The sequence below is a fragment of the Alnus glutinosa genome, chromosome 3 (genome assembly GCF_958979055.1).
Source record: "Alnus glutinosa chromosome 3, dhAlnGlut1.1, whole genome shotgun sequence".
Taxonomy (NCBI): Eukaryota; Viridiplantae; Streptophyta; class Magnoliopsida; order Fagales; family Betulaceae; genus Alnus; species Alnus glutinosa.
This window is the reverse complement of record NC_084888.1, coordinates 12,651,221-12,676,183: the sequence shown is the minus strand read 5'-3', so window position 1 is coordinate 12,676,183 and position 24,963 is coordinate 12,651,221. Positions and strand designations below refer to the sequence as shown.

Below are 24,963 nucleotides of genomic sequence, written 5' to 3'. Positions count from 1 at the left end.
CTAATTGCCAAGTTGTGTGTCATTTACAAATACTCTTAACTCAAATCTCCTCTTTCTTGCAAGCAACCAAAATCTTCTCTAGTATCCTCTCCTCCATATATGTAGATTAATCTTTCCCAAAAATCTTTCAATGCTTAATATGCAACGGTCATCTAAATTCTATATATTCCTAAAAATCTGCAATTTTTCATTACCATTGTCGAGAAATTTTGTGTATATAAACCCACCTTTGTAACACATCAAAGCACGATCATGAAGAACTTAATTCATAATTCTTTTGTCTTCATCCTCTTATTTTCTTCACATTACAAAGTGAGTGGGTGTAACGCCACTAATTATCCTTCCTTTAAAATAACAAGGAGCGCTACTACCTCGCTCTTTTTTTCTTATTTTGCCCACAAGTAATCGGAGCAATATTTGACATACACGCAGATCTCTAAGCCTTATACATCATTGCATTCGTCTACACATTTCACACGCCATGAAGAGAAGATAAGGCTTTGTTGCTGACGGTTGCGCTCGGCGGCGATGGTTGAAGATGTATAGAGTTCTCAACATGGAGAGGATTGAAATTTCTTGGATGAATTTAGTTTTTGAAATTCGTCAAATGAGGTTGTTTGACGGATGTTTATGGTTCGTTTGGGTATTGAATTTTTAGAATTAGAATTGAATTCTTATTCTAATTGCGAATTTCGAGGCAAAAAGTTGTGTTTAGGTGTTGAATTTTTAGATTAGAAAATATTATTTTTAATGGTAAGAAATGATTGGAAGTTTGAAAAGTTGTGTATAATGATTGGTATTGTGAAAAGTTATGTGAAATAATGATTTAAATAATAATTATTTAATTAAAAAATAAATAATTTTTCTTTTTAAAAGAAAAACAAAATTAAAATTAAAAAAATAAAATAAAATAGAAGCAAGGGGTTGGCGGCCACCCCCAGTGGTCGGGGAGGCCGCGCGGCCTTCCCCAAGTGGTTGGGGAAGGCGCGCTGCCACCCAAAGGTGGCCCCGTGGCCACCCCCAGTTGTCGGGGGAGGCCGCGCGGCCACCCCCAGTGGTCGGGGATGGCTGCGCGGCCACCCCCAGTGGTCGAGGAGGCCGCGCGGCCTTCCCCAAGTGGTTGGGGAAGGCGCGCTGCCACCCAAAGGTGGCCGTGCGGCCACCCCCAGTTGTCGGGGGAGGCCGTGCGGCCACCCCCAGTGGTCGGGGGAGGCCGCGCGGCCTTCCCCAAGTGGTTGGGGGTGGCGCGCTGCCACCCCCGGCAACCTCAGGGGGTGGCGCGATGCCAACCCCTAGATTTAAAGGTGGCCGCGCGGCCACCCCCAGTGGTCGGGGAAGGCCGCGTGGCCTTCCCCAAGTGTCGGGGGTGGCAGTGCGCCACCCCCTTTGAGGGGTGGCTGCCACCCGGCAGCCACCCTGCCTTTTTTTTTTTTAAAAAAAAAAAAAAATTATTATTATTTTATTAAGTAAATGCGGGACCCACGCACTGTACGTGGGTCCCAGTCATCATTGAAGGTAGAATTGGATTCAGAGAAGAATAAGTTTTCTTCTCTATATCCAAACCAACCATTAAATTTTTAAATTTAGACGGATGGTATATTCTTTGAATCAAAACTCTCTCAAATTATTTGTCCGAATTTAAAAAAAAGTGATTGTGAGAGAACACTTATAAAACCCACCTGACCAGATAACTACTTGAATAACTCAATTTTTATTTGGTTAGGTAAATCTTATAAGTAATCTCTTATAATCATTTGGTCGAATTCTCTCAAATTCAAATAAATAATTTGAAAAGATCTTAGTCCATATTCAGGCCATTACATCCCATTCGATGTAATGTAGGCCTTAATTATCAAATTGTGGACCCAGAAATTCAAGAGAAATTGCCCGAAATTGCAGAGATCCTAATCCTAGTCGAGTATTTATAATTTGAAATCGCAGGGTCCGTTGGCGGTTTTAGACGAACAAAGGCAGACTATAAATGGTGGGTAGCTTTTCTCCACTGAACTACCCCAAAGACTCTTGTTCACTTGTTTCACGCTAACCCAAACGACACTTTTGAATTCTGAAAGCAACACATTTTCATTTCCAACAAGTTGGGAACTTTTATCAAATGGTTCTATTTCTGGGCACAATTCGCCCTTCCCCTTCTCTATCCTGTTTTGCCCATTTCAGACGCCAAATCTCACTTAAAAGCTCTGCAATTTCAGTTTCCAGAAATGGGTTCTCTCCCTTTAGACGATTTTTTCGGGCTTCTCTTCAATCTGGTAAGTTCTGCCGTAGTAAGTTTCTATCAAAAGCTCGCGTTTTCTCTAAGTGTTATATGCAATCAAATGGGTATTATATTTACTGGGTATGTTTGATTTTTAAGCCTAAGATAATGGAACATTGTTTTCTGGGCGTTTGGAGTTTTGGATTACAGATTCTGCAACTGAGGTTGCTGGATTGCAGTTACCTGCTGACCAATCTGAAATCATATTTTTGGGGACGGGAACTAGTGAAGGGATTCCACGTGTGAGCTGCCTTACAAATCCTTTAAAGACATGTCCGGTATGGCTGCAGAATCACTGCACTTAAGGCGATTTGCCATATTATTGCGTAAAGTGTGCTTTGATTTCTTAAAGTTTTTACCAAATTCATATTTGATTGTTTGAAGAACTGGAATGCTTTTTGGTTTTGGCAGGTATGCTCAAAAGCTGTGGAACCGGGTAATAAAAATAAAAGACTTAACACAAGCATCCTTATTCGTTATCCTAGGGCCTCTGGAACATGTAACATTCTCATAGATGCTGGAAAGTAAGTGATATATGTTCTTATTATAACTTTGTTTATGTTACTACAAGATAGAATTTCTTTTTTCATTTACCATCTTTCGCTTTATTCCCGCATTGCGGTTGGCGGAGCATGTCAGATTTGCACACCCATTGCGAAGTTCCATATTTTTATTATCTTTCTTGTTCTTATTTGCTAGCTTAGTATTGAAATTCACCGGGCCCCCTCTCTGTCCAAGTTAATTCAACACCACAGGTCTTGCCCTGCGTACTGCCTGCCTGCAAGGGTCCAGCTATTGAGTCTAGATTCATATTAGCAGTCTTACAAACTTGGTTGGCTTGGAGCTTCACCTTTTTTAGGGTATGTTACAGAAGTATTTAATTATAATGATAACAGTAAAGTAGTAGTTGTTAAGTCATAGGAATTGGCCTTATTTAGTGAACAAAATTTGGGTTGTAAAACTTTTCTTCACCCAAGTCTTTTGGTGTGAAAGTTTATGTCCTTTGTTATTGGCAAATCTATTACCTGAACCATCACCACAGCTTGCTTACGGATTTCATGAATGAAGACTTTAAGGACAACTCGAGAGCTTCGTGACCAGAGCCGTCAGTTGGCCGTGCTTATGCTCAGAGTTCTAGAGAGCTCCGTCACCTAGCCGTGCTTATGCCACTGTGTTGTTTAAAAAAGTTAACGATGAAACCCTAGCATCTGTGCGCACAGAATTTTGACCGTCCTTGCACCGCAGGAAAACTTGCAGTAAAAATGCAACCTTTGTACACGTTGCATGGGTCTTTTCCCCTCTCCTATAAATAGGATAGGATGTCCCTTTTGTTAATGTTGAAGCATAGACTATTCTTGTGTCTTAGAACCTCTTGTGAGGGTTTTCATAGCTTCACCATTGGTGAGCTAAGAGAGCTTTGTGTAAAGCCATTGTAGCTTTCCCTCCCTTGGAGTTGAGTTTATTCAAACCACACCATATACTTCCTTCAACTGTTTTGAAGTCTATCAGAGGGTCGGTAAGGAGTTCATGTAATAGAAGATTGGCCAGCTAGGAGCTAGAGGCTATCGGGGAGATAGAGAGGCAAGCGGGGAGATTGTCATCGTGCAGAGTCTTAGCTTTATAAAGGGTTGTAAGTGTCTATGTCTATATTTTGATCTTTTATAGTGAAGGTTCCCTTGGTTTTGGCTGCCCGTGAGTGGTTTTACATTTTGAGGTTTCAAAGGGTTTCCACTTTGTAATCAAAATCCTTGTGTTGATTTGTGGTTGTGTTTTTATTGTGGTTTATGTTTAAACAATAATTTACTTTTGTCTATTTACTGTTTTATTGTTGTTGTTGTTGTTATTGTGGGGTTGAATTCCGGTCCTTTCAATTGGTATCAGAGAGGGTTCGCTCTTTGTAGACTAACGTGTGTGTGTGTGTGTGTGTGTGTGTGTGTGTGTGTGTGCTCACGCTTGCACTGTGAGTGATGTGCATTAGTTTCGTTAATATTGTTCCTCTCTATTTTGATGGGAATAATTACGTGTATTGGAAAATTCATATGTGAGGCTTTCGTAAGTTTTTGGATGAGAATGTTTAGGAAATTCTTGAGATGGGATGGAAAAGTCCCGAGAAGCCATTGGCTGAGTCGTCCAAAGGTGAGACTACCGCAAGTAATTTTAATAATCGAGGGCTCAATGCCATCTTTATGGTTGTGTCCCTTGAAGAGTTTCGTCGCATATCTAATTGTGAGGTTGCGAGGGATGTTTGGGTTATCCTCGAGGTTACCGATGAGGGTACTAAGGGGTTAAGACTTCTAAATTTCAGATGTTAAAATCTAAGTTTGAGGAGATTAGAATGAAAGATGACAAGAAGTTTGATGAGTTTTATGCTCAGTTAAATGATATCGCTAACATGAGTTTTAATCTCGGTGAGAAGATTGTTGAGAACAAGATTGTCAAAAAAAAAATCTTGCGGTCTCTTTCTGAGGTGTTTAGACCCAAAGTCACCACTATAAAGAAAAGCAAGGATGTTGATGTGATGAGGGTCAAAACGCTTGTTGGTTCTTTTCAAACCTATGAGCTATCATTGCCTCAGCCAAAGAAGAAAATTTTGGCTAAAGTCCTCTAAGAAAGAGAAGGTCGTTGTTGTTGAGTCCTCTGATGAGGATTCTTCTTATTCTGAGGATGTTGTTGACACGGAAGATCCACAAGTTCCTTAGAACTTCTAAGGGGTCAAGTAGGACATCTTCTGTTGACTCTTCAAAAAGGTGATTTCCAAGGAGCCACCCATAGTAAGATTTTTAGGCCTAGGAAAGTCAGGAATGCTTGAAGAGTTCAATGCTTTGAGTGCTCGGGTTGTGATCATATTAGGACCAAATGTCCTAATTTGAAGAATTCAAAGGCTATGAATGCTTAATTGAGTGATGTATTGTGAGTGCACTTGTGAGGCTTGTGTCCCACATTGCTAAAATGTAAAAATGAGTAGTTTATATAGCATAGTTGGGCCTAAACCCATAGACTTAAGCTTTTGGGTTAAATGGTGTCTCAACATGCTATATTATGAGCTCACTAAAATACTTTCTTCTGTGTTTCTCTACTCAACAATTGGTATCAGAGCCATGTTTAGCTTATGATGTTGCTCATACGAGTGTCTTGGTTTGACGTGTTTGATTTGACTCTAGTTAAAAGAGTGACTCCAACTCGTGGAGTACATATGACACTTTTGGTTTGTAAGTACCCACACACGAGGGGAAGTTTGGGTCAATGTGGAAGAGACTCACAACTGAGAAGGAGATTGTTGTGAGTGCACTTGTGAGGTTTGTGTCCCACATTGTTAAGATGTAAGAAGAGTGAGTGACTTCTATAGCATAGTTGGGCTCAAACCCATAGGCTTAAGTAGTCTCTCAACATGCTATATTATGGGCTCATTAAAAGACTTTCCTATGTGTTTTTGTCCTCAACAATTGGTATCAAAGCCATATTAGCTTACGCTACTGCTCATACGAGTGTCTTGGTTTGACTCTAGTAAAAAGAGTGACTCTAGCTCGTGGAGTACGCGTGACAGACGAGGGGAAGTTTGTGTCAATGTGAATGAGACTTACAAGTGAGAGGAAGATTGTTGTGAGTTCTCTTGTGAGGTTTGTATCTCATATTATTAAGATGTAAGAAGAGTGAGTGGCTTATATAGCATAGTTGGGCCCAAACCCATAGGCTTAAGCCTTTGGGTTAAATAGTCTCTCAACATGCTATATTATGCGCTCACTAAAAGACTTTCTTAAGTATAACACTCTGGTCCGATATGGGGAAGATAAGACGTAACCCACATAGAGTAAGTGGTTTATAAAGATAATCATAATTGTTAAGTCACACATTGCCTAATTACTATGTGAAACTATAAAGAATTGTAAGGAAGCTCCAAATTAACTGGTTATTTTGGAGTAATAGTGATGATGTGGCTAACGCTTTTTTCTGGGTCATTACACTAGGTGTTTCTCTCAATAATTGGTATCAGAGGCATATTTAGCTTCCGCTACTGCTCATATAAGTGTCTTGGTTTGACACATTTGGTTTGACTCCAATAAAAAGAGTGTGACCCCAGCTCTTGGAGTATGCATGACACTCTTGATTTGTAAGTACTTACACATGAGAGAAAGTTTGGGACAATGTGGGGAGATTGTTGTAAGTGCACTTGTGAGGTTTGTATCCCACATTGCTAAGATGTAAAAAAATAATACTAATAATAATAATAATTAAAAAAAAAATTAAAAAAGAAAAAGAAAAAGAAATTGAACAGAAAACTCCTTAGAAATTTGAAAAAGGCTGAGGTTGAGAAGGAATCCTTGTGTGCTCAATTGCTTGATGTTAATGCTGCTGTGGATTTTTTGAAACTTGAGAATTTTTCACTTTTAAGTATAGTTGTGGATTTAGAGGATATCAAGGACGCCTTTAAATTTGATTATCTTTTGAAGTCTCCTTTTCTAACTTGATCATATTTTGAGTTCTCAAAAGCCCAATGGTGACAAGTGTGGACTTGATTTTGACCCAAACGCTTCCACTTCAAAAACCACACCTCTCAACGAGGGAAAAACTATTTTTGTTCCCCTTGCTTGTATTGATGATATTGCTCCTAAAGTAGTTGATAAGGGGAATGGAGTTTTTTGTGGGCAATAGGTCCAAGGTTGAGAGGTTTAACCCTCCCAACAGACAACCTTCTTTAAGTGACCACCCCTCCTAGGAATAATATGGAGAATCTTATCTTCATGATAAGAAATGTTGTCCTAAGGTTGGGCAAATTGGATGTTGGTAGGACTATTCCTAGGTGGAGAAGTAATAGGCCTAAGAATGTTGATGCCACTCATCCTTTGAGGGGGAGTGATGAGAGACTTACCTAGGGTAAGTAGTTGGTAGCATGCCCCAGGATTGTGGCTTATGCATTTTTCATGCATCCTAGGACATGCATTTTTTGTTGCATGTATTCTTTATTGTTGTTCTTTTCCTTGCCATGCATGGTTTTTGTTCTTCCTGTTTGCATTGCATTTTTTCTTATTTACAAAATAAAATGTTGAGAGAAGACCTTTGCTCTTATGCATTTTTTCAAGTATCTCAATTTCCATGTCTCTCATTGATTGGTTTGCTCATCTTGTCATGATGTGTACCATTTTTGCTTTGGAATTGATTTATATGATGGGTGGTGATTTTTATGTGTTTGCACTTGTTCAATGGTTTGATTAAACCATGTTAAATTTTTCCGTGCATACTTGATTTACAAGCTAGAAGTTTGGTTGCATGTGTAAGGTTTGGTAGGCAACCTTGTGTGTGGAATTGGGAATCCCTTTTCATCAAAAAAGAATTGGGAATCCCTAGGACCTAATTGACCACATGCCAGTTAAACCCGAGACGATACACTTATTAGGGAAAAGTACCATTGATTGGTTTACTCATCTGTCATGATGATGTGTACCATTTTTGCTTGGGAATTGATTTAGGACCTAATTGACCACATGCTAGTTAAACCTGAGACGATATACTTATTAGGAAAAAGTACACATACCCTCCTCACACTCCCATCTCATTGTCAATCCCATCCCCCCCCCAAAAAAAACAAACTAACTAATTGTGTCAATGTCACCCTCAAGACCAACAAAAAGACAAAAATGACATGTTTCATCAATCAAAGTCTAGTAGTGATTTGTTAAGTTGGGGATGTAAATTGTTATTTACTTGTATTGTTCTTTATTCTGAAATTTTGGTTTTGTCACCGAATGGCCAAAGGGGGAGATTGTTAGGTCTTAGAAATTAGCTCTATTCGGTCATCACCTAAGTCTTTTGGTGTGAAAGTTTAAGTCCTCTTTTGTTATTGGCAAATCCGTTACCTAAACCGTCACCAGGACTTGCTTATGGATTTTGTAAATGAAGACTTTAAGGACAACCTGAGAGCTCTATTACCACAAGCGTCACCTAGCAGTGCTTACGCTGATGGATTAAGAGGACTTCCGGAGAACTTAGTGATCAAAGCCGTCACCTGGCCATGCTTACGCTCAGAGTTCCAGAGAGCTTCGTCACGTGGAGCATCACTTATCTGTGCTTACATTGCTGGGATGTTTAGAAGAGTTAGCTATGAAACCCTCGTATCCGTGCGCACGGAATATGGACCGTCCTTGCGCCGCAGGAAAACTTGCTGTAAAAATGCAACATTTCTACACGTTGCATGGGTCTTTTTCCCTCTCCTATAAATAGGCTATGACGTTAATATTGAAACATAGACTATTCTTGAATCTTAAAACCTCTTGTGAGGGTTTTTATAGCTTCACCATTGGTGAGCCAAGAGAGCTTTGTGCAAAACCATTACTGCAGGATGCTAGGGTTTCCATGCGCATGGAAACCCTAGTATCCTGCAGTAAAAATGCAACCTTTCTACAAATAGGATTGGTGAGCCAAGAGAGCTTTTTGTAAAGCCATTGTAGCTTTCTCTCTCTTGGAGTTGAGTTTGTTCAAACCACATCATACACTTCCTGCAACTGTTTTGAAGTCTCCCTAAAGGTAGGTAGGGAGTTCACGTATAGAAGATTGGCCAGCGATGAGCTAGAGGCTATCGAGGAGATAGAGAGGCAAGCAAGGAGTTTGTCGTCGTACGAAGTCTTAGTGTTATAAAGGATTGTAAGTGTCTATGTCTGTACTTTGATTTTTTGTAGTGAAGTGTTTTGTTGGGTCTGGCTGGCCCTGAGTGGTTTTACTTTTTGAGGTTTCAAAAGGTTTTCACTTCGTAACCAAAATCCTTGTGTTGATTTGTGGTTGTGTTTTTATTGTGATTTATGTTTAAACAATAATTTACTTTTGTCTATTTACCATTTTATTGTGCTTGTTGCTATTGTGGGGTTGCATCCCGATCCTTTCAGTAGTGACGACAAGTAATTGATAAAACATGTTATAATCTTAATTCTTTTATATACCTTTCAAAATGGTGAAAAGCGTTCTTGCTCCTCATTGCTGAATTTTGTGCTGAGAAGTACAAGAAAGACTTACATATGATGGAAAGAGTTATATATGATGAGCATTATATGCTATTTTCACTATTAATCTACTAGATACTCTTATGGTGAGAGCTTTTTTTTATTATTATTTTATTTTTTCAAATTCTGCTGTGCAGGTTTTTTTATCACAGTGCTCTTCGATGGTTTCCTGCCTTTGGGTTAGTTATCCTATCTGCTTAAACGCTTTAAGCTCTATGTTGTTCATGGTGTTAAGGTAACAAATCATCTGTTCATGCATAATGGCTTAGTTTACTCTAGGCTATATGACGTTAGCTAGGAGAAGACCTCGATACTATGTTCATTTTTGAAATTCTACATAAAAAAACCCCTAAATCAGTGCGTAGGTTGTTACTTAGTAGGTGTTGACTAGAACACGACTTGAGTATAATCATTTTTTTATATAATAAAAGGAAGTGTTATGACTTGGTTTCATACGGTTAAGGCATATATATATATATATATATATATATAGTGGGTGGCATCATAACTTATTCCAAAGGGATGATTAAATGTCTTGTAAGATTTATGGAATTTAATGGAGTTTTCTGTTTTTCTATATCATGTTGTTTATTTTTTTTTCTTAAGACTTGTTTAGTATTTGGATTTTGAAATTGATGCCATATATCTATATACATTGTTGACTTATCTTGACTTATATCTGCTTCATACTTTGGTTTTATAATTTGAGTGGTGAAGTGCTTAGGTTTCTTGTATTATAATTTAGGTATTCTCTTGCGCACGTTAATAGTTTTCCCTTTGTATGTTAGTGTCATATTTAAACACTTGTATCTTTTCTAATTGCACAGATTAAGCAATTACATATCATTGATTGCTCCTATCATCTGAGTGCCTTCTACATTTAAGAAGCTTAGACATTGCAACTAGAGATTCCCGAATATTATCAGTCTGGCCTAAATAGTCATGAAATCATGGATCAATATTTAAACTGGCATTATATCAATGCTTTGAAATAAACCATGCCCTAGAATACAAGATTAATGTGGATTCTGTGAATAATTATATAGAGTACATTTTGTAGGACAGTCTTCCCCATTCATGAGTCTACATGCCACCAAACTCGGCGACCAGCTTTGACATTTGTTAGAGTCCTGCCTTGTACTATTTGAAAAGCAATGAAATATTTTGACTTGCTTGTTTTTTAAAGGGTCTAGTAGTAGTCAAAGTAATTCCAAAGATTGTTAAACTGGTGGTGCTGTTGCATATTCTCTTATATCATATATGTCTATTGTCAGGTATTTGCCTCTTCGTAACAAGTTGCATTTCTGTCAGGATAAGAGCGATTGATGCAGTTATTATTACTCATTCTCATGCTGATGCAATTGGAGGTCTCTGACAGAACACTTAAACAGTTACTGAACTTGTGATAATGCATCAAGTTCTTTCCTCCTTTTCTTTCTGTATCTCCATCGTTTTTAAATTAGAAAATCACATCAGTTCAGCACTGAAGGCTCCCTCTTTCCCCTAAACTCCCCACCCCCCAACCCAACTGTCCAGGTCTTGACGATCTCCGTGATTGGACGAACAATGTCCAGCCCAGCATTCCAATTTATGTGCCCCAGCGTGATTTTGAGGTCCAAACCCCAGTTTTTCTTTCTTGCATCAATTTCAATATTGCCCTACTTTATATTTCTTTTTATTGAAATTATTCCCTCAGTGAATATATAAAATCACTTCCCAAAACTTTTTGGTAATATGAACTATTCTCAGCTTTGTTTGATGATTGCAGGTGATGAAGAAGACACATTATTACTTGGTGGATACAAGTGTCGTTTTACCTGGTGCTGCAGTCTCAGAAGTGCAATTCAATATCATACATGAGGAGCCATTTGTTGTACATGATTTGCAGGTCAGAATATATTAGTTTTTTGCTTATTAAGAGATTAAGATTTTCTCTTTAGTCCCAAATTCGTGGTTTCTGGATGTGTTCCAAAATGTCAATTTTTAATCCTAGTAAAATAGTGTTCTAGTGGACACAGTTTAATTTTGAACTTAGCTGCCCTTATAACAATCTAGTGAAACAAAAATTATGAGTTCAGCAAAAATTCTGTCTCATCTAATTATGATTTTTAATGCCAGAACTGCAGAATCAGGGAAGGATAAATTGGTAAAATTAAAAAAATGGATGAGTGGTTACGTATGTGAGCTGAGTTGGGCATACACGATTAAATTGGTGGTAGTAGGAATTCTTCCATAGCATTCTCAGAAAGATAGTCAGGTCTTGCACATGTAAATCTAAAGAAAATAAAATGGAATAAATATGTCATCATCATGTGATTATAGCAGAAGTACATATTTTTAGCCACACTCAGTTTGCTTAAGCATATATTTTTGCACTTTCACATAAAAGTGGATCCAACATATAACGCTGATACCTACATTTTATCTTGTCAATGTTGTGTTTCAGTTTACCCCTTTACCAGTATGGCATGGAACTGGTTATCGTTCGCTTGGATTTCGTTTTGGTAATATATGTTACATTAGGTAATGCTTCCTAGGTGTCACGGATATGTTTGTACTTTTGAAACTAGTTTGGAGCTAATCTTTTATTCACATTTGCAGTGATGTTAGTGAGATACCTGAAGAAACTTATCCACTTCTGAAGGACTGTGAAATCCTGGTTCTGGTCTCTCTCTCTCTCTCTCTCTCTCTCTCAAGCAACACACACACATGCGCACGCGCGTCCGCAAATAGACAAACAGACGCAAACATATTTGTTTATCATCATGAACTCATTCATAGAAATGCATGATAAAATTTCTTATTTGGTTTGTATGTCAAATGACATCTTCAGGACGCTTTGAGGCCGGATCGGTCTTCTTCAACACATTTTGGACTTCCTAGGGTAAACTCTCTTACCTTTTTTGGTGCAAAATTGTACTAGCAAATCTTAAGATTTTCCTTACTATTCTTTTTCAGTCTCTGGAGGAGGTACGGAAAATCCGACCAAAGAGAACACTTTTTACCGGTATGTTTAGTCTCCTTTCCTAGCACTATGTTTTTACTTGTTCCCTAGGAACTCCAATTTCCTTTCTAGCTGTAGACGAGACCTTGATCGATGTATCGGTCAATCCAGCAACATTTAACGTCTGTGATTAAAAAGGGTCGGAAGGGTTTCAAATTATGAATTATATATCACATGATCTCTTAGGAAGCCCAATAATCATTCTCAGTTATAGCATCAGCATTTAAAATTATAGATGGTAATCCGCTTCTCTTCTGCAATTGGCCCTTGTGAAGGTATGATGCATCTGATGGATCATGAAAAAGTGAATGATTATCTTTTGAAACTGATGGAGACAGAGGGTCTTGATGTACAACTGAGCTATGATGGACTTCGCCTACCAGTAATGCTCTAGCCTTTACTTGACAAAACCAATTATGTTATGGATTTCAACTCCAAAATCCAATTGGTCTCTCATAAAAGATCATGAAATATTTTCATGGAATTGTCATCTGCCCTTACAGTTAATTCTTCCAAAGTTTACTGTTGATAATTGATATAAATTATGATTTGTCAAGAATCTAGATGACAAGTTGTTTGAATTAATCTGAATAAAGCCATTTTTTTTTTATCTTGCAGCCATTTTAGTTTGGTTTTTTATGTATTTACGTGATCAATTTGGGCACCAATATATATTTAGACGCTTCTTGAAAACCTTTGTGGTTAACGTGTGGGAATGCTTAATTGGACGGTACACATGTCAATGCCCCTTCACGTCAAGCTTGCTAAAACACGTAAACATTACCCAAGCAAATGGCCCAGCTACCCCCCAAGTGTTTGACAAAAGGTTTCCAGGACAGGATTGTCGGCTGTGAGTTGAATTATATCTGCATTAACTGCCAGGCTTTTGATAATATGTGTGGAATATTGCACGATTTCCAAGTACCTTCCCATTCATATCGGGTTTGATTTGGGTTAAAGTGTGACGCAATAATTAACATCAATTATGTGTAAATAATAATAATAAATAAATAAAAGTGGGGGGCAGGGCTTTTCAAAAATTTAGAATAAATTAAAGAACTAACAAGTAGTAAAGGCAAGTGGGGCTGGGATTTGGACAATGAAATTTGAGGTTCTAGGGCGACTTTTCAAAATGATTGAAGAGAGATTGGAAATTCATACGTTCTCACACATAAGTCAAGATTAATGTTGTTGGCAACTCCTGTCTCCTAATATAGCAAGCTATATGCATGCATGCTTTGGGGGAAATAATCAATAATCCCGTCTTATCTTAAACACATTAAACTATTGTTATTAGATATTAGATAACCTAGACTCCTACGATAATACTGCTTCTCGACTCTTACGTGGACGGTGTTAGGCAATGTGGAGCTTGGTTCGTGTCCGACCCTGTTTCCATCTGACCCGGTTCAACGTTAGAAGAGCCACGGTTTAAATGGAGTTGCTTTTATTTTTTAGGATCATGTACTGTATTGACGCCTCTTTGTATTGTTTATGAAGAAATAGTCACCCTTAATGGTGAACCACGTAAATCTATATATATATATTTGTGATTGTTTGTTTTGATTTTCTAACCGACATTAAAACAAAGATAATTAGGAGTGAGATTTATAAAAATTTGACATAAATCTCTGAAGTTAATTATGATTGGGCAAGGTGTTATTGTCCTGTAGATACCCCAAGGTAACCCAAGGGCTTATAATAAAGGGTAAAAGTAAGTGATGACAGGTCCCAAAAGGAATTTTGCCGCCTCTTCTGACAACGAACTCGTTGTCAGCCACAGACAGAGCGGAGGTCAAGTCACGCACTTTGCATGAGCCTGTCCAATCACGTCCAATCGTCGGTGGCCAAGTGGACTTGTCGGGTCAAGGACGGGTCCTCGACTTGTCCCTTTCACGAGTGTTCTTGAAAGGGCTGTAACAGTAGCAGTAAAACATGAGGAGAAGATACTAGAGTGCTCCGCAGGTTCACTATTAATCGGGGAGTTCCCCGTGCACGTGTATGTACCAAGATTTGTGGGAGCATGGAGGCTCATGGGGGTGATGCGCAGCTTGGAAGGATTGGGATGTTTGACAATTCTTGTGTGGGACCCTCTGACGCTTCAAATCATTTAGAGTGGGACCCAGTGTTTTGTTTATGGGCTACTCGTGAACTCCTCTCACGGCATATGCATATGATTACGATGGGGGAGATTATTCTCTCTCTCTCTCTTTGAATTTCACCAATTTTCCTTGCAACTCGGGTCAGAATATCGATCATTATCATCACGTGAGATTCCATCCCCGCAAAATATCAAGTGCAGTCCTTTGCTGATTTTTCAAATCTAATGCTTCTTATTCACACACAACCCCAAAGCCAAAGCCAAAGCCAATCTCGATCACAGGCTTTGTCCGAATGGAACGAAATTTATATAATTATGTTTCATTTATTTAATATATATACGGGTGTATTATTGTGGTCATAAACGGTTCATTTATTTTTTTAATCAAGACCGAATTGAATTTAAGTGAGCCAAATTGAACTGAGTGTACGAGCAACCAGGCTCATCTAACACCCATAATTCTGGTATAACTTTACGTAATTGGACAATTTGGCAGCAAACATCAGATATTAAATTAATTTGGCAGCAATCGAGTAGTCCTACAAACTCAACTCTTATCGCATTTAGCTCATGTGACATTGTTCATGAATAGCCTTTATTATTATTTTTTTTTTTTTTTTTTAACGAGAATCTCAACATCTCATTAATCAGTACTAAGAAAAAAAAAAAAAATTGATCCCACAAACGGGATTTAGAGACATTGTTGTTCCCTAGTTACAATATTCAAAACACTCAAAGGACATTATTCGAGTCAATTCTGCTCGATCTTATCTCGTGTTGCCTCCTTAATTAGTGTGTTCGCCGCCGTATTACATTCTCTAGGAGTAAAATAAAATTTTGCCAATAAATTGAGAGTTTAATATTTAAAATTACTCGGTTCATTAACTGTCATATTATTAATTAAATGACAGTTACATAAGAATCTACCGAATAGAATTACACTTTTATCAAATTCTCAAAGTAAAAAAAAGATCCGATCCGATCCGATCCATGCAATTAGATCCAGTAGACCTACGGCAACATATCCCATCCAGGTTTGTCTCGACGTTTCTCTTCATAATTCGGTTATTGCTTTCAAATCGTACTCTTTTTAACTCATTTTATAATTTAGTGGCATTATTTTTTACTATCGATCCCCTTATTGTTGTACCACGTACATATATAATTTTACTGCCATTATTTTTTTTTATTTTTTTTTATTTTATAGATTTTTTACATTATTTTTTTATTAGTCTGATCTTAATTTTACTTGGGATTTCTATCCTTAATGTACTTACTTTGATTTATTGTTTGCTGATAGAGTACCATGCTAGCTAGGGTGTTGAAATATATACAAAATAGAAAATAAAAATAATATTAAAGATAAAGAAAAGAAATAGCCGAAACAAAAATAGACGTATAGACTTTATCTTGAATGTTCAATATTATTAGGCACGGTATTACAATGCTCTCAATTTATAAAGAGATTAATAGTGACGAACAAGTGCATGTAAAAGAGACCTAAACTAATTAAGGAACGAAATAAATTTTACAAGAAAATAAAATATAGGAGAATACGATCAAACCTAAGTGGGAAATATTCTTACGAGAACATACATGCATGCACCAACATAATATGAAAGCTGTATATGAGGTGGACAATCCAAATAATCATAGGGCGGCATTTAATTAATTAATTAATTAATTTTATATATATATATATTTCAAACTTATGAAAACTAAGAATATATACGTACCTACTAAAATACACCTATATATCCAGCAATTAAGCAACCTGAACCAACCTGGCCTCAACGTACGTTGGCTATGCGTACATAGTTTGATGGAGTACTGATGTAAGTCCAAGTAATTAAGGGACAGAACGTACAACATATATATAGATAAGGGGGGCTATATATATATATATATATCTGGTTTTCAATTTTTCTTTAAATTTTTTTAATTAAGTTATATCTATAATTTTGGGCTTAAAATTTAATTTTTTTTTTTTTTTTTTAGATACTGCAGACAAATTACAGAAACAAAATACAGGAAAAGAAAAAACAGAAACAAGTTAACAACTCAATAACCCAACCAAGATAGACTACAGGCACTTTAGAACCCAGAAGGAAACCCAGAAGAAGTCACTTGGAAATACAGCATGTGAAAGCCGCGGCCCAATAAAATTGATAAAACTATCGGGAGTAAAAGAACCCCTATAAACTTAAATCTAATTCGACTTCCAAAGAAACCGAACAGACTAAGAAAATAAAACTTAAATCTAGTCCAGCTTCTAGGAAAACTGAATAAACTAAGTGAAAGAACAACAAAAATGGATCTCTAACACAAACAAAGAGTTTGAAGCCCAAACGGTTTAGGTTAAGTTGTAAACAACAACTCCCAATAGAAAATACAAAAAATAACGGAAAAAACTCATAAAACAGTAGCTTTGGCGGAGTGCGAGTCAAAGGATGGCAGCAAGAGGAATCTGTCTGGCACGTGAGGTTCATGCGCAGGCATGTGAGATCCAAGCTTCAACGCGTGGGTGAAGCTTTGAAATTGGAAAAGAAAGAAATATCTGACTTTGAAAAAACCAATCTTTGAAACTTCACAAATCCGGCTGACAACGCGAAGAGAAGACGAAAGGCAAGGTGAAAGATGCGGCCAGTGAAGGGGGGAGACAAAGGTTGCGATTCTATGAGGATCAAGGATTTTTTTTTTTTTTTTTTTTTTTAACAGAAAATCCGATTTTCATTGATATATCAAACGCTTGAAGGCAAATACAGTGAATAGAGGTACAAAACTCCCTACACACTAAGCCAATGCTGCTTACAAATATCACATATTACAGTAACAGACATATGAGCCCATTTTTAACAATAAAGCGCCACAACAAAGGAAAAATGGCTGATCTAGCTATCAAATCATTACAAGTCCAATAATATCTGAAAATTTAAAAGACAGACTTGCAAAAACCACACTAAATCACCAAAAAATCAAAACAGAAAACATGAAATCACAGATCCGGCATCAGGGGAGACTGCCATCGCCGGAGACAGCACGTGGTCTCTAGGAACTCCGCTGCAACAGGCGGCGGCCAGAAACCACCGGTCACGACTTGGAAGACGGAGCGTAGCCCACACGCGCTGTTGCCCAAGGAGAAGATCTCTGGCTCGTGCTGGCCACGCGTTGGGCATTGAATTTCGACGAGGCAGTGGCTTGAGGTGGTAGAACCGGAGGAGGCCAGCAAACACCATAGAGGGTGCGCGTGTCATGCTGGCTCCAGCAAATAGACACAAATCTGGCTTCAATAGTAGATAGAGAAAGAAGAAAGCCCCGCCAGCTATCGCCGTTGCCGCTCCTCGATGCCTTCCTACCTGAAAAAATCGAATAGAAAAAACAAAGAATAACACCATAGCCCTTGAAGGACTAGGAAAAGATTCAACTCCACTAGATCTATCCAGGGAGAAACAAAAACTTCATAACCCAAAAAGGACTATGAGATAACTAAAACAAGAAACCTAAACCACCATGGGAGGAGGGAAGCATGGCGCCTCTCTCCTCCCCGAACACCGATCTCGCCCTCCTCTATCGTTCTCTAAGCTCTCTCAAACCCTAGCGACGCGTTTTTTAAGGAGGATCAGGGATAAATCGTCAATAAAGACGATAAATAGAGCCTCAACAAGACAGAGGCCGGAAGGAGTTTCTCTCTTGGATAAATAAAATTTCGAAAGGGAAACAACATAATGCAATAAAGGAGTGGAGGAGGAGGGAAATCAATAGGTTTTCCCTCGTCCTCAAGCACGGACATCAACTTGGAAGGAGGACGTAAGTTTTCTTCCTAGAGAGAGAAGAGAGCGTTTTGGGACGCACCAAAAGATATCAAAATTACCGTTTCTTAAAAAAATAAAAATAACTCATATGAGTAATGTTACACATCATCCATTTATCCTCTTTTTATCCTTCCAAAATTGATGTGGCTCTTCAAATCACCATTGAATTTTTGATATATGACTATTGGATTTTGATCCAATGATGATTTTAAGAGCCGCATCAATTTTGGGAAGACAAAAGGAAGATAAAGGGATGATGTGTAGCATTCCTCAAATAATATATATATACTTTGGCCTCTTTAAATAAAAAATCTTGCATGATTCCGTCCTTGACCAAGTTGATGCCAAGCCAAACGAAGTAGGGCTACGTGTTATCCTTAAAGAATATTGGTTAATTCTCCCAACGAAGCTAAATTGCTGCCCAAATAGTTTTGCATGATTAGAAACCGTCGTTAGGAAAGAATTGGCCCCTAAAATCTCAATAGGAAATCGTGCAACCCATGGTTTCAAAGGGGAATGATTCAAAATTTGACCAACGACGTCATGATGGTCTTTTTTTTTTTTTTTTTTTTTTTTGAAAGAATAATTAAATCATTTTTTTCCGTTGTGCATTGACAGAGCAGACCCCTTTATGTAGTTTGGCTTTACGGCACGCACTTGTTGGGCTTAGCCGCCTGCAGGGGAATAGTCAAGAGTCAACCCTGGCCTAACGTACCCGGCCAATACCTTAATTAATTAAGACTTGCAATTAACCATTCCTAAACCATGGTCAAGATTAATTATATTAATTGCCTTGGCGTTGATTTATTATTATTATTATTAATTGTGATTAAAAATATACAAATTAAAGTGGGTACCTAATTAAACAAAAACTCTGTGATGAAAGAGATTTTCTAATTTCAAGTGATCACTAATTAATTAGAAAGAAAAAAGATCGAAACTGATCATGCGAAGAATTTCAATAGAAGTTAATTAATTCATGCTAATTAAAACAAAAGTACTAATTAAGAGTTGCATGATATATATTAAAGGAATACTTTCAGATCGATTATAATCAAGCTTAATTACATTGATTAAGAGATGCATTTAATTAGCTAGAAGAATAAAATCCAAAAACTTTGTCGGAATTTCGATCGTAAATTGCACCAATTAAAGCTAGTACGCAATGCATATGAACAATGGGTGACAATGACAAGCATCTTGGAATGATTTTGAGTATTAATTAATAGGAGGAAGAGATCGATCGTAGGGGGGGCCTCACACCGACAGATTCCCACACACATAAGAAACCAAAATTTCCAGTCATCTCGATCGACTGCTCGATCTCATAGCAGTCATGTGATGCATGAACACTTCTATCTTCAAAGTCCTATAATTAAGCTAGCTTCCATGAAAATATTCTTCATATCTATGAAGAAAAAAATTAATTATAAGCAATTAATGATCGAACTAGAGTTAACAGGATTTTTTTTTTTCCCATAAATATTTGTCCACCTAAGGTCGATCTCTTAGTTGTACAAAAATTCAAGAGGTTTATATTTAATTAACTGAAGTAAAAGATGAATGACCGAAACAATATTCGAATTCAAGACATTTTCTTTGATATCACGTTAAATAACTATTTATTTCAAAAGTTTCCGGCTAATAAGAAATACATAGTACATTCATTTTTTAATTAATATTTTAACAAAACTAATGGAAGAAAAAAATAAAAGGATGCATATGTATGGAAGCTAAATTAAAGATTATATATATATATATATATATATATATATATATATATATATATATATGCTAGGAGTATAGCATAAAAGATAGGTACTCTCAGATGGTCAATCAATTTAATCTTGCGGGCTATATTAATTAAAAACTCTTTTTGGCAAGAAATAGGATATATTGAAATAGAGAAAAGTTATTTCATATATAATATAATACCATACACATGATAAATATGTTATCACGTCATTTAAAATTTTTAAATAATATTACATTCTATATTTCACTTGAAATCAAAAGGATATATACTTGTCATGCATGCATGCCGGCCTGGCTAGCTACCTACCAATTTGCGAAATTATGACTATAAATCTGCCAATTAAGCTTTATTTAATATTAATATCAAAGATGGCCACCTAATTATTAATAGAATGTGATATATTGCATGATCATGGTTATAGTATTCCATTAATTTTCAGCAGTACTAGTCAAGCAACTTGACCAATGAATATTCTTCTAGCTCCCAGGTCTTATTCAGGCCGTGATAATTAGAAAAATGTCAGCATTGGAGTACAGAAGAGGCATCTCACGTGTGATATTGTTAAACCTAGCTAATAGTAAATTGAATGGTGCCTAGCTAATGGCATGCATGGCATAACACCGATCATGAAGACCATACATGCATGCACCATATATATATATATATATATATATATATATATATATATATATATATATATATATATATATATATATATATATATATATATCACAAAACATGAAATCTTTCCTCTGATCACACGCCTTTAAGTTGTTTATTTAAAATTTATTTCTCGTTTTCTCCAGAAAGTTAGTTTAGTATTATTTGAAGGAGAAGATGAGCTGGGAAAGCACATTGAGGCTACTGTCGAGCAGGATCCCATTACAAAAACTAAATCATTGTGGAGAATAAAACAAGAAAATGACAAAAGAAAATGGATTGTTTATATCAATTTTGTAAACCTTCTCTCTTTTGAGGGGGAAGACAAACTCATCGAAAACCATGAAGGAACAGAAACACAATGTAGCTCCATATGTACCCATATATAGTTTATTCATGTTTTAAATTATATATCCTCCATCAACAAACTTCACTAGAGAAAGTAGAAGCATTATGACACTAAAAGTCTTTACAATTTTTTTATTGAATTGTATTTAATCAAATAGCGTACGTAGCAGCTAGCTAAATAACTGCGTGCAGGAAGTAAAAACGTTATTATTATTTACATTTGTTGATGTCTCAGTCAACTGCAAATACTTCAAACACGTAAAGAGTCAAGTAATTAATTTATAGATTCTGCCACTTAATTGATTTACGTTGGAGTCAAGTATTTTGGATCATCTTCTAACTTGAAGACTCGTTCAAGTTTCTGCTTGAATCTCTGAGACTATAATTATATTAATGCTGATGTTGAAATGATAATGAAGACAAGTCAAGTCTTTGTTTGCAGAAGATACGAGGATTATGAGAGAGAGAGAGAGAGAGTAAGGAAGAGGATCGGAGGTCAAGGATTTGGGTAATGGGCAGCGGGGTTCACAGTCTAATCCGATTGTTTATTATTTATTTATTTTTCAATTTGATTTGCCATGCAAAAGTGTCAGAATTTTCAGCTTTCTTTATGAGTAACAGTTAGTGATAATGAAATGAAAGATAAAGAAGCAAAATATATGTTATGAAAAAAAGAAAAAAAAAAATGAAAGAGCTTTTAGCCATGCTGTTAGAAATTAATGAATGAATCAATCATGTCACTGTAATTGTAGAAAGCTGGGGAAGGGTCTACTACCCATGATGTAAAATATACAAATCAATCTCTCTCTCTCTCTCTCTGTGTATAACTGTATATGAATTATGATACTTTCTTTTTACATGTTTACTTTCTATTTTTCTTTTTTCCTAGTTGCTTTATGAGAGATGGGAAAGGTGGGAGAGGGAGTTATTAAACAAAAAGTTTTAGCAGAAAATTAAACTTTGTTAAAAGCAAATATACAATAAAGAAAAAGATTTTTCTGGGGCTGGAAAAGAGAACAGTGGAAAAGACAGAAAGTGCAACGTCAGAGTTAGCCGTAGGGTTCCATTGGGATGTTGTTTTGGCCTGTTTGAGGATTACAGAAGGGAATACCTTCTCATCCACATCTCTCTCTCTCTCTCTCTCTCTCTCTCTCTCTAGGTTGTAAGAGCTGAGTCTTTAGTTTTTGTTCATATTTGTGTGGCTATTGTTGTATTTTCTTGGTATTATCAAGCTTGGATATTGAACCATGAAGGAGAAAAGTGGGCTAGAGGATCTGGTTCAGCTCTAGTTCTCTCTCTCTTTCTCTTTCTCTCCCCTCAGCTTGTTTCTTTTTAGCTTTCAAAAAACAAAACTTGTCTCTTGGGTTGGTGCCAAACCAAGAAGAAACCATCAAGGCTTGTAGTGGGGGGATTATGGGTCTCAAAAACTACGCATAAGAAATCAATTTTTGCCTCTTTATTCGGTTCTTTCTCGCTTTCTCTCCCAACAGTTTTCACTTAGTTTAGCTTCTTCTTGTTTGTTTCTTTTGTCTTTAGATCTTTACACCTTTGTCACACATGACAAAACCAAGATCTATGGCGCATGATTGAACCTTAGGATACAAGAATTTCATACCTAAGAGAAGATGATGAACGGTTTGATGTTCCCTCAGCAGCTACAGCAGCCAGTTCTGGAGGAAAACATGTCTAATTTGACTTCTGCATCTGGTGAGGCAAGTGTTTCTTCAGGCAACAGACCTGAAATTGGTACCAACTATTCTCAACAATTCTTTGCTCCACCGCCAACGACCCAAACTACTCAACCAGTGAAGAAGAAGAGAAACCTCCCAGGCAACCCAGGTCTGAATCCCACGCCACTTACTAATTAAATTGTGTAATTTGTTTGTTAATCTTTGTTTAATTTTCATTTTTCTTATCTGGGTTCCAATTATTTCTTGGTTTTGAATCAGACCCGGAAGCAGAAGTAATAGCTTTGTCTCCCAAGACTCTCATGGCAACGAACAGATTTATTTGTGAGATCTGTAACAAAGGGTTTCAGAGAGATCAGAATCTTCAACTTCATAGAAGAGGGCATAATCTGCCATGGAAGCTAAAGCAGAGAACAAGCAAAGAGATAAGGAAGAAGGTGTACGTGTGCCCAGAAGCTAGCTGTGTGCACCATGACCCATCGAGGGCTCTTGGGGACCTGACTGGGATCAAGAAGCATTTCTGTAGAAAGCATGGTGAGAAGAAGTGGAAATGTGACAAGTGCTCGAAGAGGTATGCCGTTCAATCAGATTGGAAAGCTCACTCCAAGACCTGTGGCACCAGGGAGTACAGATGTGACTGTGGAACCCTTTTCTCAAGGTAACTAATTCCAAATCATCTATGTGAATTAGCAGAGTTGTCCTATTTAAAGCACAGCCAGTCAGATCTCCTCATTAATGGAGAGCATGGGATTTCACCATCCGAGATACTAAACATTAATAAATATACATTTTTTTCTGGTCTCTAAATAATAAATTTACATTCTTTTTCTGATCATACATTGAAGAAAGCTCATAACAAAACATCTAGCATGGCAGGCTCCTCCTACTTTTACACCCTAGAGAGTAGAGAGAGAGAGAGAGAGAAAGCAAAAAAGAATTGTGTTAGTGACAATGAGTAATTTTCCTTTTGTTTTCTTGTGTGTTTCTTTATGGTTTTCAGGAGGGATAGTTTCATCACACACAGAGCCTTCTGTGATGCATTAGCAGAGGAGAGTGCAAGAGCTATAACGACAAACCCAATTCTGTCGTCTTCTCAAGCTGGATCTTCAGCATCTCACATAAACCAATTCAACCCCCAAGACTTCCATGCATTTTCTTTGAAGAAAGAGCAACAAAGCAGCTTCAGTTTAAGGCCAGAGATGCCTCCATGGCTGGGCCCACCACCTATTGATCATCATCATCATCTCTCCTCCTCCTCCTCATCACCCTTCTTCTCCACAAGATTAGATCATCAAGAGTTCACACAGCAGCAGGCCCACCACCAAGATTTCGCTCTCCATGAAGCACCAAACCCTAACCCTAGCCTTGGCCCCACTCTTCCTCCCTATCAGCCTGCGCCCTCCCCTCACATGTCAGCCACTGCATTGCTGCACAAGGCAGCTCAGATGGGTGCAACCATGAGCAGCAAGCCTGCTCCTGGCTCATTGAGGCCCACCCACCAGACTCACGTGTCTTCTGATTCTGCCAACAATAAGTTTGGCTTGAATTTGTCCTCACGTGAAGAGATGGCCACCCGGTTTGCCCATGGCTTGCCTCCTTTTGGGAATAAAGCTGCAGCAGGCCCTTCTGCCTCTGCCCTTCATCCTTCCCTTCTTCATGACATGGTGAGCTCTCTCTCCTCTTCCACTGGGCTTGAAGGAACTTCTTTTGAGGATGCTTTTGGTGGGATTTTGAATTCTGATAAGAATTCAACTACTACTCATGAAGGTGGTGGTGGTGGGGGTGGTGGTGAAGGTTTGACGAGAGACTTTTTGGGTCTTAGAGCTCTCTCTCATAGTGGCATTCTCAACATCGCTGGTCTTGGTAACGGCATGAACACTTCTAATGAGCATCAAAATCAACCCCAAAAACCATGGCAAGGGTAATTAATTAGCTCCTAATTCGATCATATGAAACTTTTTTCTTTTTTCTTTTCCTTTTTTGCTATCAATCTTCCCAAAGGGGAGGACATATATTTGAAATCTTAATATTCCAGTGACATATTTTAGCTATTTGAAGAATCTTGGTCCTTTTTAATTTGACTTTTTGTACTACTCATCATGCATGCTTCTATCTATTTTAAGATACATATATATCCTTCAAGGGAAACCCTAGTGAATCACGTGTTGTTTCTCTCATAATAAATGTGAAAATGAATTCTTTCTACTTCTGAATCTGATATTCCAGCTAGTTGAGAATGTTCAGTATGCGAACCAGTAATATTGTGCGTCAAAATTTTGTCCAATGAGAACCGCAAGATTGATTACTTTTTTGACTCATGAGTATATATATAC

General features: G+C 37.4%; 2 protein-coding genes across 3 annotated transcripts; both read left to right on the top strand.

The window, feature by feature from the left end:
- The first annotated feature begins 1,946 nt into the window (after nt 1-1,946).
- On the top strand, nt 1,947-12,868 carry LOC133863996 (putative hydrolase C777.06c). 2 transcript variants are annotated; one of them, XM_062300177.1, is made up of 12 exons: nt 1,947-2,267; nt 2,423-2,550; nt 2,684-2,796; nt 9,399-9,440; nt 10,573-10,628; nt 10,798-10,874; nt 11,030-11,149; nt 11,708-11,784; nt 11,863-11,920; nt 12,095-12,145; nt 12,220-12,268; nt 12,541-12,868. In XM_062300177.1, the coding sequence occupies exons 1-12, from the start codon at nt 2,114-2,116 to the stop codon at nt 12,657-12,659; spliced, it is 1,044 nt and encodes a 347-aa protein (XP_062156161.1). In that variant the 5' UTR covers nt 1,947-2,113; the 3' UTR covers nt 12,660-12,868. The 2 variants fall into 2 exon arrangements, with proteins under 2 accessions (XP_062156161.1, XP_062156160.1); XM_062300176.1 differs by having other exon boundaries at nt 1,948-2,267; nt 11,863-11,926.
- A 9,171-nt stretch (nt 12,869-22,039) lies between these two features.
- LOC133863643 (protein indeterminate-domain 7) lies at nt 22,040-24,706 on the top strand. The gene is made up of 3 exons (XM_062299680.1): nt 22,040-22,781; nt 22,892-23,288; nt 23,631-24,706. The coding sequence occupies exons 1-3, from the start codon at nt 22,568-22,570 to the stop codon at nt 24,553-24,555; spliced, it is 1,536 nt and encodes a 511-aa protein (XP_062155664.1). The 5' UTR covers nt 22,040-22,567; the 3' UTR covers nt 24,556-24,706.
- Nucleotides 24,707-24,963: the final 257 nt, after the last annotated feature.